We start from the raw sequence: 12,975 nt of genomic DNA on the forward strand, positions 1-12,975 counted from the left end.
TCATTTTGTAGGGAGAATGCAGTCTGTATGTATGATTAAATAACAGTATTAAAGGATGAAATACTCCTCTTTTGCTGCATTCCAGCCACATCATGTGTGTTGTTTATTTGTCAGTTTGAGTGGGATTTATGAACATTTAAGGTAATGATGTCTACTGTTTATGTCTAATGCAAGTGTTCTCTTCTCTCCCCCCCCCCCCCTTCTCTCTCTGTCTTACCCTTGTCTTCAGCAGTCGACCAGGCAGGCCGCCGAAGCGCAACATTCCGCTCTCCCTCACACCCACCATCCATGGACTCTCTCGCATGGGACACGGTCTGGATGTTCTCAAACGACAGAAACTTGAAAACGGTAAGACTAAAAACAAAACACTGATACAAATTGAAATGATAGTAATAATCATTCATCATTGTTCTTGTTTTCTTGGTGGAGGACTGCTGTAAATCCAGAAGCATTCGCAACATGAGACTTTTGTGAATTTTGAGCCGATGGCCAGTTTCGCAGCATGAAACTTTTGCGAGTCTCAGCTCTTAGCGAAATTTGCGAAACTTTCGTGCATGCAAAAATTTCTAGTTCTATAGTCATCAAGATTGTGTGATGTCATGTTATATTTTGTCGATGATTGATAAGCAGAAACCAACCAGTTCTCTTCTGAAATGACTTTTTAGCATATTGATGAGCTTAGGGTTAGATTTGAATGCCGCTGGTGAGAAATCATTCAAGAGAGCCAAGTTTTCATGTCTTGCGACTATCAAGAAGAAAGGGATGGCTGAATTATTACCCTCTCAAGTGCTTTCAAAGTTTGCAGCCATAACCCTCATGCAAGAATGAAGAAAACCAAACTTCTGGAGAACAAGGCTAACCAATCTCACATCATTATTGCTGTATCCTTCTGCCTTGTCGTGTCTTATTGTTTACGCACTGTGTGGCATTAAACGCTGCATACTGTCACTGTGTTAGCCCCACAAGCAGAATGCCTTCAATGACTAATCCCGCATCCACAGAAATTAATGATATCTGACTGTCACGGAGATCAACATCGAGAGAGTGAGAGCTTCCAGTTAACCCTTCGGAAGCGAAAGGGGGGATGAGGAGGGGATAAAGCAAGATTTTTTTGTGTGCTTTTGTCGGAGCATGAGAGAGAGAGATAGATTTGCATTTGGATAAGACCAGGCATCCGAATTTTAGTCACTTTCCTGAGTGGGTTTGTTTTGGGATTATAGCTCTGTGAGCATCCCCCGTCCGATCGCATCCGTCAATCGTGAGAGGGCACACAGGCAAGTTTCTTGTCATTTTGTGGTATTTCTGATGCTGAGGGAGCATAGAGGAGGAAGTATCTGTTTTTGTGTGCCTCCTAACTTTCTTGGGTCTTCTTTTTTTGATATTTAGAAAATTCAAACCAGGATTGGGGAAAAAACAACAACAATAGATCTGAGCATATCACGGTAGTCTAATCAGAGGGTGTTGAGTGGTTGAGTTGGACACAAGCTCCTCTGTAAATTCTTAGGTGTGTAAAACGAACACACATCTTAGTCTGACTTAGATGAATGATTCCTTTCAATGAGATGATTAAGATTAAAATCGTGTGAATATCAACCCCACCAAAAAAAGAGACAAAAATAAAAAGCAACAACAAAAATATTGAAAGATAGAAAGATACAAGTCTATGATATTATTTTAGGTGTTGCATCTTCACTGCTGACATACTAAGCAATGTTGTAAAAATGTCATTACTAATCCTTGTCCTGAGAATTTCAAGGACTGTTGGTATCTTATGATTCCTTAAACAGTCACTGTAGACCACTTTGAGATCCAAGTGTCCTGCCTTTCATGCTGGTGTTGGTTGATTCTTTTAGCCTGCTGGAGGGTCATTATTTCATGTATTTTGATTTGATGGGGAGGGGGTGGGGGGGGGGGAGAGAATGTCAATTCTGGTCTATCTGCGTGATGCGAGTGTTGAATGCAAATGTCAGATGACATTGGTCCTTCATAGGAGTGCCCAGAACTAGACACAAAGCACATGTACTGAGTTGACAGACTGTGAGATAAGAAGACTGGTAACACTTCTTCCCTTTCCTTGCTGTAATACATCATCATCATTGACCACCCCCTTCCCCACCCCCACTCCTTGGAAGAAAGGGTCACCTGCTTGTCTGTCCAACTGGCTCGTGACACCCCATCTCCGTTTCCCTGCCCAAACCAAAATTTTGCACGGACCACGGACAGACGCTTCCGTGCCACTTTTCTGCCGAATCACACTCAAGGAGAACGCGAGTGCGAGGACAAACGGAGGAAGAGAGCAAGAGAGCAAGCAAGAGAAAGGAAAGATGGAGAGAGAGAAGCAAGCGAGATGGGACAATAAATGCCGGGACTCCCGTCTCATGCTCACGAGCGTGTCGGTGAGGCATCTCGGTTGATGCGCTGCGCTTGCCGTCTTGATAGACATCGTTGCCCCCCATCCCGGCCTGTCTGTTATTTGTGGGATGAAGACTTCCTGGATTGGGTTGTAGACTCGGCTGTATGTCTGACATGGTCAGAGTAGGTAATTCTGTTGGATCTTTGTCTCTCTTCCGCCGGCTGTGATGTCCACCGGTGCATTCGTCTGGTCAGTGTTTATCTTTGCTATCGACCAATCAATCAGCATGTCATAGTTTTACCGTCATTATGATGGGGGAGTATTTCTTGTGTAATTGTTTATAGTGTATTAATCTCTCCACAATGCTGCATGATTTTTGAACGGACTGATATTCCTGTTGACTTCTTTGATGCCAGCCATGTGTAAATGTGAGCTGATTTGCGCCAAAAGATGGAATTCGCTGGCTGAATGAGGCTGAACGAGTACTCCAGAAGGACTAATGTTGCCACTTTTATCCTATCTCTGTGTATCTGATCTGTGTAATTGATTTTATTCCACCTGTTGTCCACCAGTTTATTCTCCATCTGCTTCTCTGTTCAACAGTTAACTTTTCAACCAAAGCCATATTCTCTACCCCACCCCGAAATCCTCACTCCTGCCTCTTTTCTCCCCTCACCTTTCTCTAACCCCCCCCCCCTTCCGTGTGCTGAAATGCTAAAGTTAGCATGGAAAAAACAAAAATATGATTCCTTGAGTTAAGAAAATAAAGAGGCGCTACGCTCCAACTCCCAAGTGCCCCTCACTCATTTGGTTGCCATGGCAGCAGTGCCAAATTGGCTTGTTTTCATTGGACGGTGTCATCGACTTTTAAACTCTCCTCTCTCTCCTGTCTCTCCCCCTCTCTCCCTCTCTTGCACCAATATATGTCCACGGAGAAGAGTAAATAGATGGGGGATGTTATTAGTCGGTGGATGAAAAAGCATGTGATATTATTTCAGGGCTATATAGTTGCTGCACACTCAACATTCTTGCCGATGGCATCAAAAGTTAAACGTCATCTTCGAAACAGGCAGAAGGGGAGATAAAGAGCATCACCCAACGTCGTTCACCCCGTTTCTCTGGTTACAACTCCACTCGGGTCTTCTTTGTTGAGATAAACTGTTTCAGAATGGTCGCTGTTCAACTAATTTTTTTCTCTCTCTTTTTTTTTTTTTGCTGTGTCACAATGATTTTTAAGAACAAGACGATAAGAGATCAAGCGATCAACAATATTTGTGGAGTGTCTCCAGTGGAACTGGTGCCTGTATCGTGTTGGACAGGTGAAAAAAGAAAATTCAGAAAGGTGTTGTATCTGAGCCAAAAGGTGCGTAAGCAGTTTTGCTCTTTGTTCAGATTTAGGGCCTACTGATTATTCTCGTACACTTTCATGAATTGTGTAGCAGTGGTTCATACGTAGACTTGAATTGTCTTCCAAATACCTTTCAAAGTCTTGTGATGTCTTTTTCATGTTGGACAGGCAATCAACAAAAAAAGAAATGTGATAGGGAAAAAAAAATGTGCTGTATCCAAGCCAAAAGTGCATAAGCGTTTTATTCCTTGTTACTGATGTTCCGTACACTTGGAGGGATTGTTGTGTAGTATTTCATGATTGTTCTAGTTGTAGTAGTTCATAATTGTCTTTCAAATACCTTTTTAAAAACTTGTGATTATATTGGACTATCATTCGTAATTTCCTGTCGCTTTCTTTTGCTTCAAAATGATCCACATTCAGATCCAGAAAACGAAACAATACAGATGATGCAATGATTATCATTCAGCAACAATGAGGGTTTTTGGCTGCACTTGACATCTTTCCCATGATTGAAACACGTTTCAATGTCCTCCATCATAACGCGTTTGCAAAGGCCTTTCGGATCATGTTTCTTGAGTTGTTGAGTTTATCATCTCTATCACCAGTCAAGAGGAAGATAGCTCCATTTTGCTGTTTGAACAGAGGAGCAGAGGTCATGTAGTTTGTGTGGGTATGGAATGAGCTACAAGTGTGTTTTAAAATGACTTTGTGTTTATCATCTCTACAGAAATGCATTTTAGAGTGCACTTTTTTTGGCGTTTCAGAAAGGTTTTTCAAACCCCATAATCAAAACGGCTTTGCATTTATCATCTGCCCAAATTTCCCTAGAAGTCGTATGGAAATCTTAATCCCACGCCAGAAGTGAGTTGATAGTGAGTTGAAGTGAGTTCACCCTTTGATAGACTTATTTTAACCAACTAATAAGTAAATTGTCTTCTGGAGTGTCGTATAAACTAAAACTGTAGTGTAGAGTCTTTTGCATTGAAATACTGCATATTTAAAATGTTTTGATGTCAGAGCACTGAAAATGTTGGTTTTAAAATTGCAACCTGATTGGACTGTACATGGAGCCATTCGCTTAGACAAAGAATCACCTTCTATCAGACTATCCATGGCGACTGTTGTTAAGAGTGCCACTTGACTTGCAGTCAAAATCAGTCGCAGATGAGGGGAAAATGAATGCCTCTGTCCCAAAACCTTCTACCCCCCCCCCCCCCACAGGGACAGTTTGAATTGAGTCCACTTTCATGAACACGTGTCCGATGCGTTCTGAACGATAGCATGAACAGAAATACAGATAGCAATCCCCCACAATTGGTGACTTCCATCCGCACAAAACCGACAAATGGAGCCAAATTATGTTAATTTTGTTGTTGTTGAAGATTGCAGATCAATAGCAAAGAAAAGAACGCCTTCAGGGGACAAGCAAGGCAGGTAGCGTGAATGATATCATATTAGGTTGAAATGTCATTTCTCCTTATTTTTCATTTGATTTTTTTTTTTCTGTTGCGGGCATCGGTTCTCCTACGGACATTCTTATCATTCCAACCATCAAAATGCACAAAAGCCGTCCCCTCTTAGTCATGCGAGGTGATTACTAATGTCTTCCTATCAGTGCAACCTGTAGGTGAGCTCCCAAACACCGTCGCTTGATTTTTATCAATGGAAATGTTGGATGAAATGTCACAACTATTAATCGTCAGCTGTAAGCTAAGCTCACAGAGGAGTGACACAAATCTTATGAAATCCATAGATAAAAGCTGAATCCCGTTTCAATTCCTTGCCCTTCCTCAACTTCCACCCATTTTTTTTTTTCTTATTTTTTGTTAAAGTCAAGTGCTCCCTTCAAATTTTTGACCCTGTCCAAGGGAGAGAATGGGAGGGAAAGACTGGGAGAAACTTCAATCATAACAAAACCTGTGCAGGATTTAATCTGAGGTCCCACTAGACATTGTTTCCAATGTAGAATTCTTTTATTGTTCGTCTTGTTTGAGGAAGAACCTTGGAAGAGAAGAGAAATATGGGTAGGACCTGATGAGATTAGGGAATGTGGATGTATGTGTCATGTACGCTTCCGAAGCATGATTTTGTAGCCTCAGCTCCATGTGTGCTTGTACCCAGGAACAGTACAACAATCATTTCTGTTGGGTTGTTGTTGTTTTTTTATACTTTTGATTAGGAACCATTGAACTTATTGTCTTTATTGCCTTCAAAGTCATATTTGTTTGCTGTTTAACCCTTTGCTTGTGGAGAAAACTGGTAGCTCTTGTACAAAGTTAATGGGAATGTGAGAATTGAGAAGAGGGCATCGCTGTATTTGAGAAGCCACATTACTTTCTTAAATCTTACTTTTCACTTTTTGCTCCTATAGTGTTCCCTTCCCCTTTTCCTTGCTCTCTTTTCATTTCTCAATCTCTCACCCTCTATATCTTACCTTGTCCTCTTCTGTCTTTCTTTTTCAACTCCCTCTGATGATTTTCCTTTTAAATTTGTGTGACCTCTGTGTCATTTCAAATTCATTTCCCGTTGTCATTTCTTTGAATGTAAGATGCCATCTTGATCATGTGATGCTATTAACATGAAGCATTATGGTGAAAGGTATTCAGGGAGAGGGGGTAATGTGCAATTAGCATGAAACAAAGTGTAAAATAAACAAGTTTTCCCATTTATTTGACTTTACTTATGTGTTACCAAGCTACCTCCAAGGACTCTTGGTTGTGTCATCTCGTTCATTGATAATGGGTTATCTTTCTTTTGTTACCATCGATCATTCTTGGCGCAAGTGAGGGAATTATGTATTATTCTTATGACAATATGCAACTAATCAGGCCATTTTGCATTTTGCATTTAGTATGCCAAGGGCATTGTTCCTTGTTGTATCACGTCCTAGTTTTCTATCCCTTTTGTATCACTTTTTCTTTGTGGCTGTCTGTACGAGCATTCAATTCATCTTGTCTGTAGGCGACAGTAAGCAACTCTTTCCGAACTGGGAAAATCCCATATTGGAACTTCAGGATTGGCATTATTTGAGAGTTGATAGGTTTATCCCTTAGAAAAATTAATTGACGGGTCCTCAACAAAGAGGACTATAGTTTGTGCAATATGTGGCATGTCGTATATGTCTCGGAAAATATTTTGTATATCAAATTGTATTATGAATAGAGTATGTTTATGTGTTTTCCTTCATTTAATAAGGATGGACAGTATTGGCTCACTTGTCATGATGGAGAACTTCTTGATTACTGCAGTCATGACAGATTGTGTTCAGATCACACAGGGCCAGACTCGGCTCATGTCTGAAATCCACTGGGAAGCTGTTCCATGCTGTTTCCTGCTGCATATCTTTGCCCTCATCGATTTGTACTCCATCCCCCAGAGTTGCGAAGTTTCTTTCTTTTTTTGCTCTTTCCCTAAACCTCCGAAAAATGTTAAAATTAGATGTATTATTCACAATACCCACGGGGATGCATGTTCTCTCTCTGTCTCCTTGTTCGATTTGGTCCCTTCTGGCTTGCTATAGGTTTTGACAATTGCAGAAACAAATAAATGCCAGGTGTGATCTTTGGAGGTAATAAGTGCCCCCCCCCCATCTCACCGCCTGGATGCAATTGATAGAGATGGAGTGTATTGAATGAAAAGTGAGAATTTCTGTTTTGCCTTTTTATTAAATGTGGGAGGAGAGTGTTAAGTCACTTTTAATCACTTTTGACAGAAGATTTCCTTTCTTTGACTCATGAGCACTCATGGACATAATGCTCAGCAGTCTTGCAGTTGCTGTTGTCGGTTTTTTTTTTTCCAACATGGAGAAATAGGCGTAAAACTTGACATTTTTTCTGTTAGACAGTGCTTTGACTCTTTTTCTCTCGTTAGTCAGTGACTGTCCATCAATTCATTCCAAGGTTGACAGCATAGCTAAGTTTGGGATAACTTTGTGGTGCATCTCAGAGTTTGACACAAAATGGACTTTAAAAAAAAAATTATTCAATGTTGGTATAAAGTGAGACAGTGTGACTGATAGCAAAAGTCAATGTGAAACAATGATTTTACAAAGTGATATTAATGCATTTTTTCGAGCCACATAGTTTCAACTGAGTGAATAACTGTACAAGTGATGCGGATAGAACTTTCAAAAACGTTTGCCAATTTATCTCAGCCTGTTTGTGGCTTGATGAGAGTACGTTCAGTCCACGCGCTATGCTTCAATGATTAAAGTGATGCGTTGCCGTGGCGACTTCATGCCTGCGCACAGCATTCTCTCAGTCAGCTGTGAATGAGGATTTGAAAAGCTTCTATTGTGAGCAACATTTTTTTTTGTCTATTCTTGTTAAAAGTCTGTCAATTGAACATTACAGTCAATGCCTCGCCAATATTAATCCTTGATAAGTGGGATATAATGGAGGTTTCATCATTACTTGCATAAGTTGTTGTTGTTTTTTTGTTCTGTCTCTTCTCTGCATCAATTTCAAACTTGCATTAGCTGATTAAGTCCTGGTATCATTTTACAGATGTCCCAAAGAGCATCATTTTTGTTTCCCCGTGATGTCGGAAGTAGAAGCGCCAGCCATCCTCGCATCAATTTTCCCCCCCAATAACGACCTTCATGAATAAGAGATTGTCATAATTTGGAGTTGTATTTACTGGCGGCATTCTCTCGATTACATTCACATTCCCATTGTTTTAGCTGTGGTAATTTGATTGGCCAAATGGTCGGGCAGAACGAACTGCCGTGTGCAAACAACATAGTGTGAGGGGGAGAAGTAATGTTCTGCAATTAATCGGCAGACTCACACGGTTTTTTTGTCAAATCTCGTGTGAAGAGACTCTCACTTGGTGTAAAGTATGTGGACTTGCTTGTCTTTTTGTGAAATTTAAACTTTTGTGGCAGACTTCATGTAGCAAAGCACTGATTGGTGACATCATACTGTAAAAACAGATTTTGTTTTATGTGTGTGCTTGAAACTTTTTATTTGTGAGAAGTCGAGATTTGCAAAAAATAAAAAATAAAATGCATGCCATTTTTTGTTGTGTACAGAATGCATTGAATGCTAGTATACATATGCAGTATACTTGTAATCTTTTCATGGTTGATTACATGGAAGTTTCATGCCATAAAAAAAGGCGGTCAGCTCCGATTCGCAAAAGTGTCATGCCGCAAATGTTTCTGGTATTACAGTACAGGTACTTTGTCAGTGGTACAACAAAACGTTATTGATGGGAATGGTGTCTCAATTTTGAGAGGTTTGCTGTGTGTTCAGCAGATACATAACAATGTTAAGGCATCATGAGCACATTAACAGTGTATTTGTATAGGACAAGTCATGAAGAATTTCACTGTATGTTTTTTTAAGTATTAGAAAGTGGATAGTATTTCTCTCATTTTACATTCACCTCATGTCATGTGTGCAAAATGTGGCAGACAGTGGTGTGTGCATCAATCAACAACACATCAGATGCCTAATTTTCATTTTGTCAATTCACCTATAGAGCAGATCAATGACCAAGGAACCCCTTCTATTTATTGACCATCATGATATTTACAGGGTGTGAACAAAGTTCAGTTCTTATGCACAAGATGCCAGTTTTTGGAAGTTTTTCACTCGAGTTGCCCAACAGGATTTGTTAGCTGTCATATACCAATATCTATGTTTTCTCATAATGCAGGATCAACTACAATCTAGTCATATATGTCTGTATTTTAGTACATTGTCCCCTCCTGATGTTAATGAAATCTATGTCAATATTTTGTAGTAAAAATAACAACTATTATTTACAGAAAGTGAAGACCTAAAGTCCTTCCTGAATTGTCGAAGCAAACCAAATCAAAACAACTAATAAAAGGATAAGAATGAAAAAGTTCAAATTTGTAAGCATCACTGTAAATATGTGTTGTTGATATATTTATGTCCATATGTTTGCTTCAAAGAAGGTTAATACAATCTTCAGCAGTGGGACTGTTCATCAGTGGAAGCAAAGGATGGACTCAGGCTCTTAATTATTGTGCACTAGCTACTGAAACTGTTGTGATTATTTCTAAAGTTTTTATACAAGGCATGGATGATGCAGATATGGCTTAGCACTTTGATAATTTTGCTTGTTGACAGTCAGCGACATGCAGTTGAGTGGAACATATTCCAAGAGATTCAGTGAGACAAAATTAATGTTTGTTTTTTTTTTTTAGTATGTTCACAATTGTCTGTGTGTGGTGTAATTGATTGCCATTAGGAATGTTGAACTGTCACACAAATATGTGTAGTACAGTATGTGACATCACCTTTTTGAAAACTGAGTGCTCACAGCACAGAAAATATTTTCACAATTATGTCAACGTACTAAGAGAGAGAATCATGCATGCATTAGAAGTACATGTGCTCCGTTGACATGCCAATATGATTAATTCTGTATGATTTTCCCAACCAAAAATTCAATGAACTTAGTGATTGTGATAACTGTTGAGTGTACATGTAGCATGCAGACCCAAAAGCAGTATTCTGTAAACCTCTTTACACTCTATCTGTGTATTTTGGTTTCAGATGGCCTATCATTCCTTCGTCTCCCACCTACAGGACACCACCGTCTCCCCTTCAATGGCTACGAGCATCTCGCCGCCGCCTCCCCCTACCTCTTGGCCACCCATCCCGCTTTCATCCCATCCTCCATCGCCATGCCGACCAACCACCTCACGACCTCGCCAACCAAGGCCAACGATCTGCACCACCTCCACCCGGCCGAGCTGGGGGCGGCGCACCTCCAGAACCTGCACAAGCTCTCCGTGGGTATCCCCAGATCGGTAAGAGCACATGGCTGCCATGGCAACGGTGATGATGACCGTGAAATGGTTGAGTGACCACAAACTTTTCTTGCCGATGTTATGAAGATACCATAGGGTGCAATTGGTGATGGTGCTTGCCGTCTGCACAGGATATGAACCTTTTTGAGGATCATTTAGTTTTTAATAGAAAGCAATCAATAGTACAATTGCATCTTGATACGATATAGATTGTTCAAATGTGTAGGCTGATTTGAGAGTTGAGAATTTCATTCAATGCCTAATAGATTTTCGTGAGATGTATGTACACTGTACTTTAGAAAATGTTGACATGAACTCAGAGAAAAGTTTATTTCCGACAAACTCCCCTGAAACCAATGAATTTTGACTGAATCTGATTGTTCAATGCAGAGATATGCTTATATTTCATCAGAAATGAATGTATGCATTCAGTTGTGCTATTTGTTGCTCACATTTTTTTTTTTCGATGACACCATGGAGATTTATAGTTCTGCATTTAAGGAGATGGGAACTAGGGGGAAGAGGCGAGAGAAATATAAAGGTCTACTTTGGTGGGGGAATAGCAAATGGCGATACTAGCTCCCAGTGCAGCACACATGGAATCAAAAAATGATGAGCGCTGCCATAAAAAATAGAGTCTTACAGAGCAAGGCATGAAATAATGACAACCATAACTGACCCCACCCCACCCCCCTTCCGCCGCACCCCAACCACCCACCCATCCCATTGTTGCTAGGCGGCAATCTAAGGCTGCAAGTCCCTCTTAGTACACCTCACCCCAAAGCCTTGACAGTGTCTTCACTCTGCATAGCCATGAACTCATTCATATTCATGAGGGCCATTAGATCCTCAGCTACCGGAGGACTCTCGTCAAATATTCATCCGACTCCTAATCACCATAATTATTTCACCATAATGCTGTCACAGTCGCAGAAAGAGCGACAGAGCGGCAGGCAGGCAGGGAGGGAGAGGGGAGTAGAGAGATGGGATGAGAGAAGAGAGCAGATATCTGTCAAGAACCATTGCGAGGTTGGGAGAGAGGAGAGAGAGAACGAGAGGGAGAGGTTTGATGAGGAAGAGAAAGAAGAAGAGAACTACAGGCTGTTGAACAGTCTGGTTGCTACGTCGGATCATTAATTTCTGCGACTTAAGAAAAACTGTCTGAACTCATTTGTCCTGTCCCCCAAACTGTCCTGTGCACTTTCTCTGCACACATCTTCCCGTTTTGTTTTTGTCTTATCGTCGTCGTCATTTTTGGTCTTCATCCTTTTTTTTCTCCTGAGTTTGTCTTCTTTTGTGCAACCCAAATGTGACGTGACCTAAATAAGTAAATTTTTCTGCAGGAAGATGGCAGATAGGGGCAAATAAGGGGGGAGGGGGTGTAGCCAAAAAGGGGAAAACAGTGATATGAGGATTGGGTAGCCAAACATGTGGAGGAGGAACATGCTCCTGTAGTCATGAATGTTGCTGGCCACAAATTGCTAAGTGCATCATTACTAAATCCTAATCGTTGCCCATCATCGTTCAGCGGACAATTGATTCTGCATTTAAAACTATTAACTTGACTACCAGTGTGCATTAATTGATATTAGCCTTGACAAAGGGATAATTGTTTTGCAGGCATTCTTCAAAGGGAGTTGGCTGGTGAGAGGTAGCATTAGATGATTAGAAATTAGATCCAACTGCCACTTAGAAGACAGGACTCATTAATGGGCACTGCAAAATAGAAAAGTTCTTTTCAAAAAGAAAAAAAAATCTTGCCCATATGAATTTGGGGGGAATTATAGGGCAGACTTAATTTGGACTGGTGAAAAGAGTGAGGGGCATTTACATTTTTGCCTTCTACAAGCTGAAATGATTTAATCAGCTAATTTAATAGGTGCATACGGACAATCCAAATGGTAATAATTGATGGGGTTGTTTCAATTCATATTCAGTAATTACCGCATCAGTACACTTTAATTACCTCCATACTTCCATTGACCTTTAATCAGCTGAAATATAAATTTTGTTCAAGGACGCACCACTCCGTGGCCAATCAGACAGCTGCCTTGTAGAGAGAGAGAGAGAGGGAGGGAGTGTGTGAGAGAGAGATGAGTTCACCTGCATTCCAAAATTAACCAGGTGTTGGGAGACTTTGACCATCGTCGTGTGTGTATGGCCGTGTGATGAAGTGACCAGGAAGGCAAGGGCTAGTTTGGTGCTGGTGGAACAAAAGTGGCCGACTCCAGAGTTTTAGTTCTGCGGGATCATCAATTTGGCATTTTTATACCTCTCTCTCTGTGCTTTTCTTTGAATAGGATTTTACACTATACTTCTGTGGAAGACAACATTTTTTGCATAATTTTGTAAAGAAGATCATTGGTATTTGCATGTCATCTGCGAAATAGGTGTACTGGTATAGGCCTATCAGTTTGCATATTTTTCACAAGTTTGTGTGTGTGCAGAGGTCCATATGTGCATGTCGGAATGTTTTATAATTTT

At 40.6% G+C, this 12,975-nt stretch overlaps 1 protein-coding gene across 1 annotated transcript in view; it reads left to right on the forward strand.

The window, feature by feature from the left end:
• The first annotated feature begins 236 nt into the window (after nt 1-236).
• The window catches only part of LOC139744469 (uncharacterized), a 34,292-nt gene continuing 21,553 nt past the window's right edge, over nt 237-12,975 (forward strand). The window contains exons 1-2 of the mRNA XM_071654902.1: nt 237-348; nt 10,268-10,491. Coding sequence (XP_071511003.1) covers nt 303-348; nt 10,268-10,491 — 270 coding nt within the window. The 5' untranslated portion in view covers nt 237-302. The remainder of the gene's footprint in view (nt 349-10,267; nt 10,492-12,975) is intronic.

This window comes from Diadema antillarum, unplaced genomic scaffold (genome assembly GCF_040938485.1).
Source record: "Diadema antillarum isolate AM-2024a unplaced genomic scaffold, OU_Dant_1.0 seq00001182_RagTag, whole genome shotgun sequence".
NCBI classification, from domain to species: domain Eukaryota; kingdom Metazoa; phylum Echinodermata; class Echinoidea; order Diadematoida; family Diadematidae; genus Diadema; species Diadema antillarum.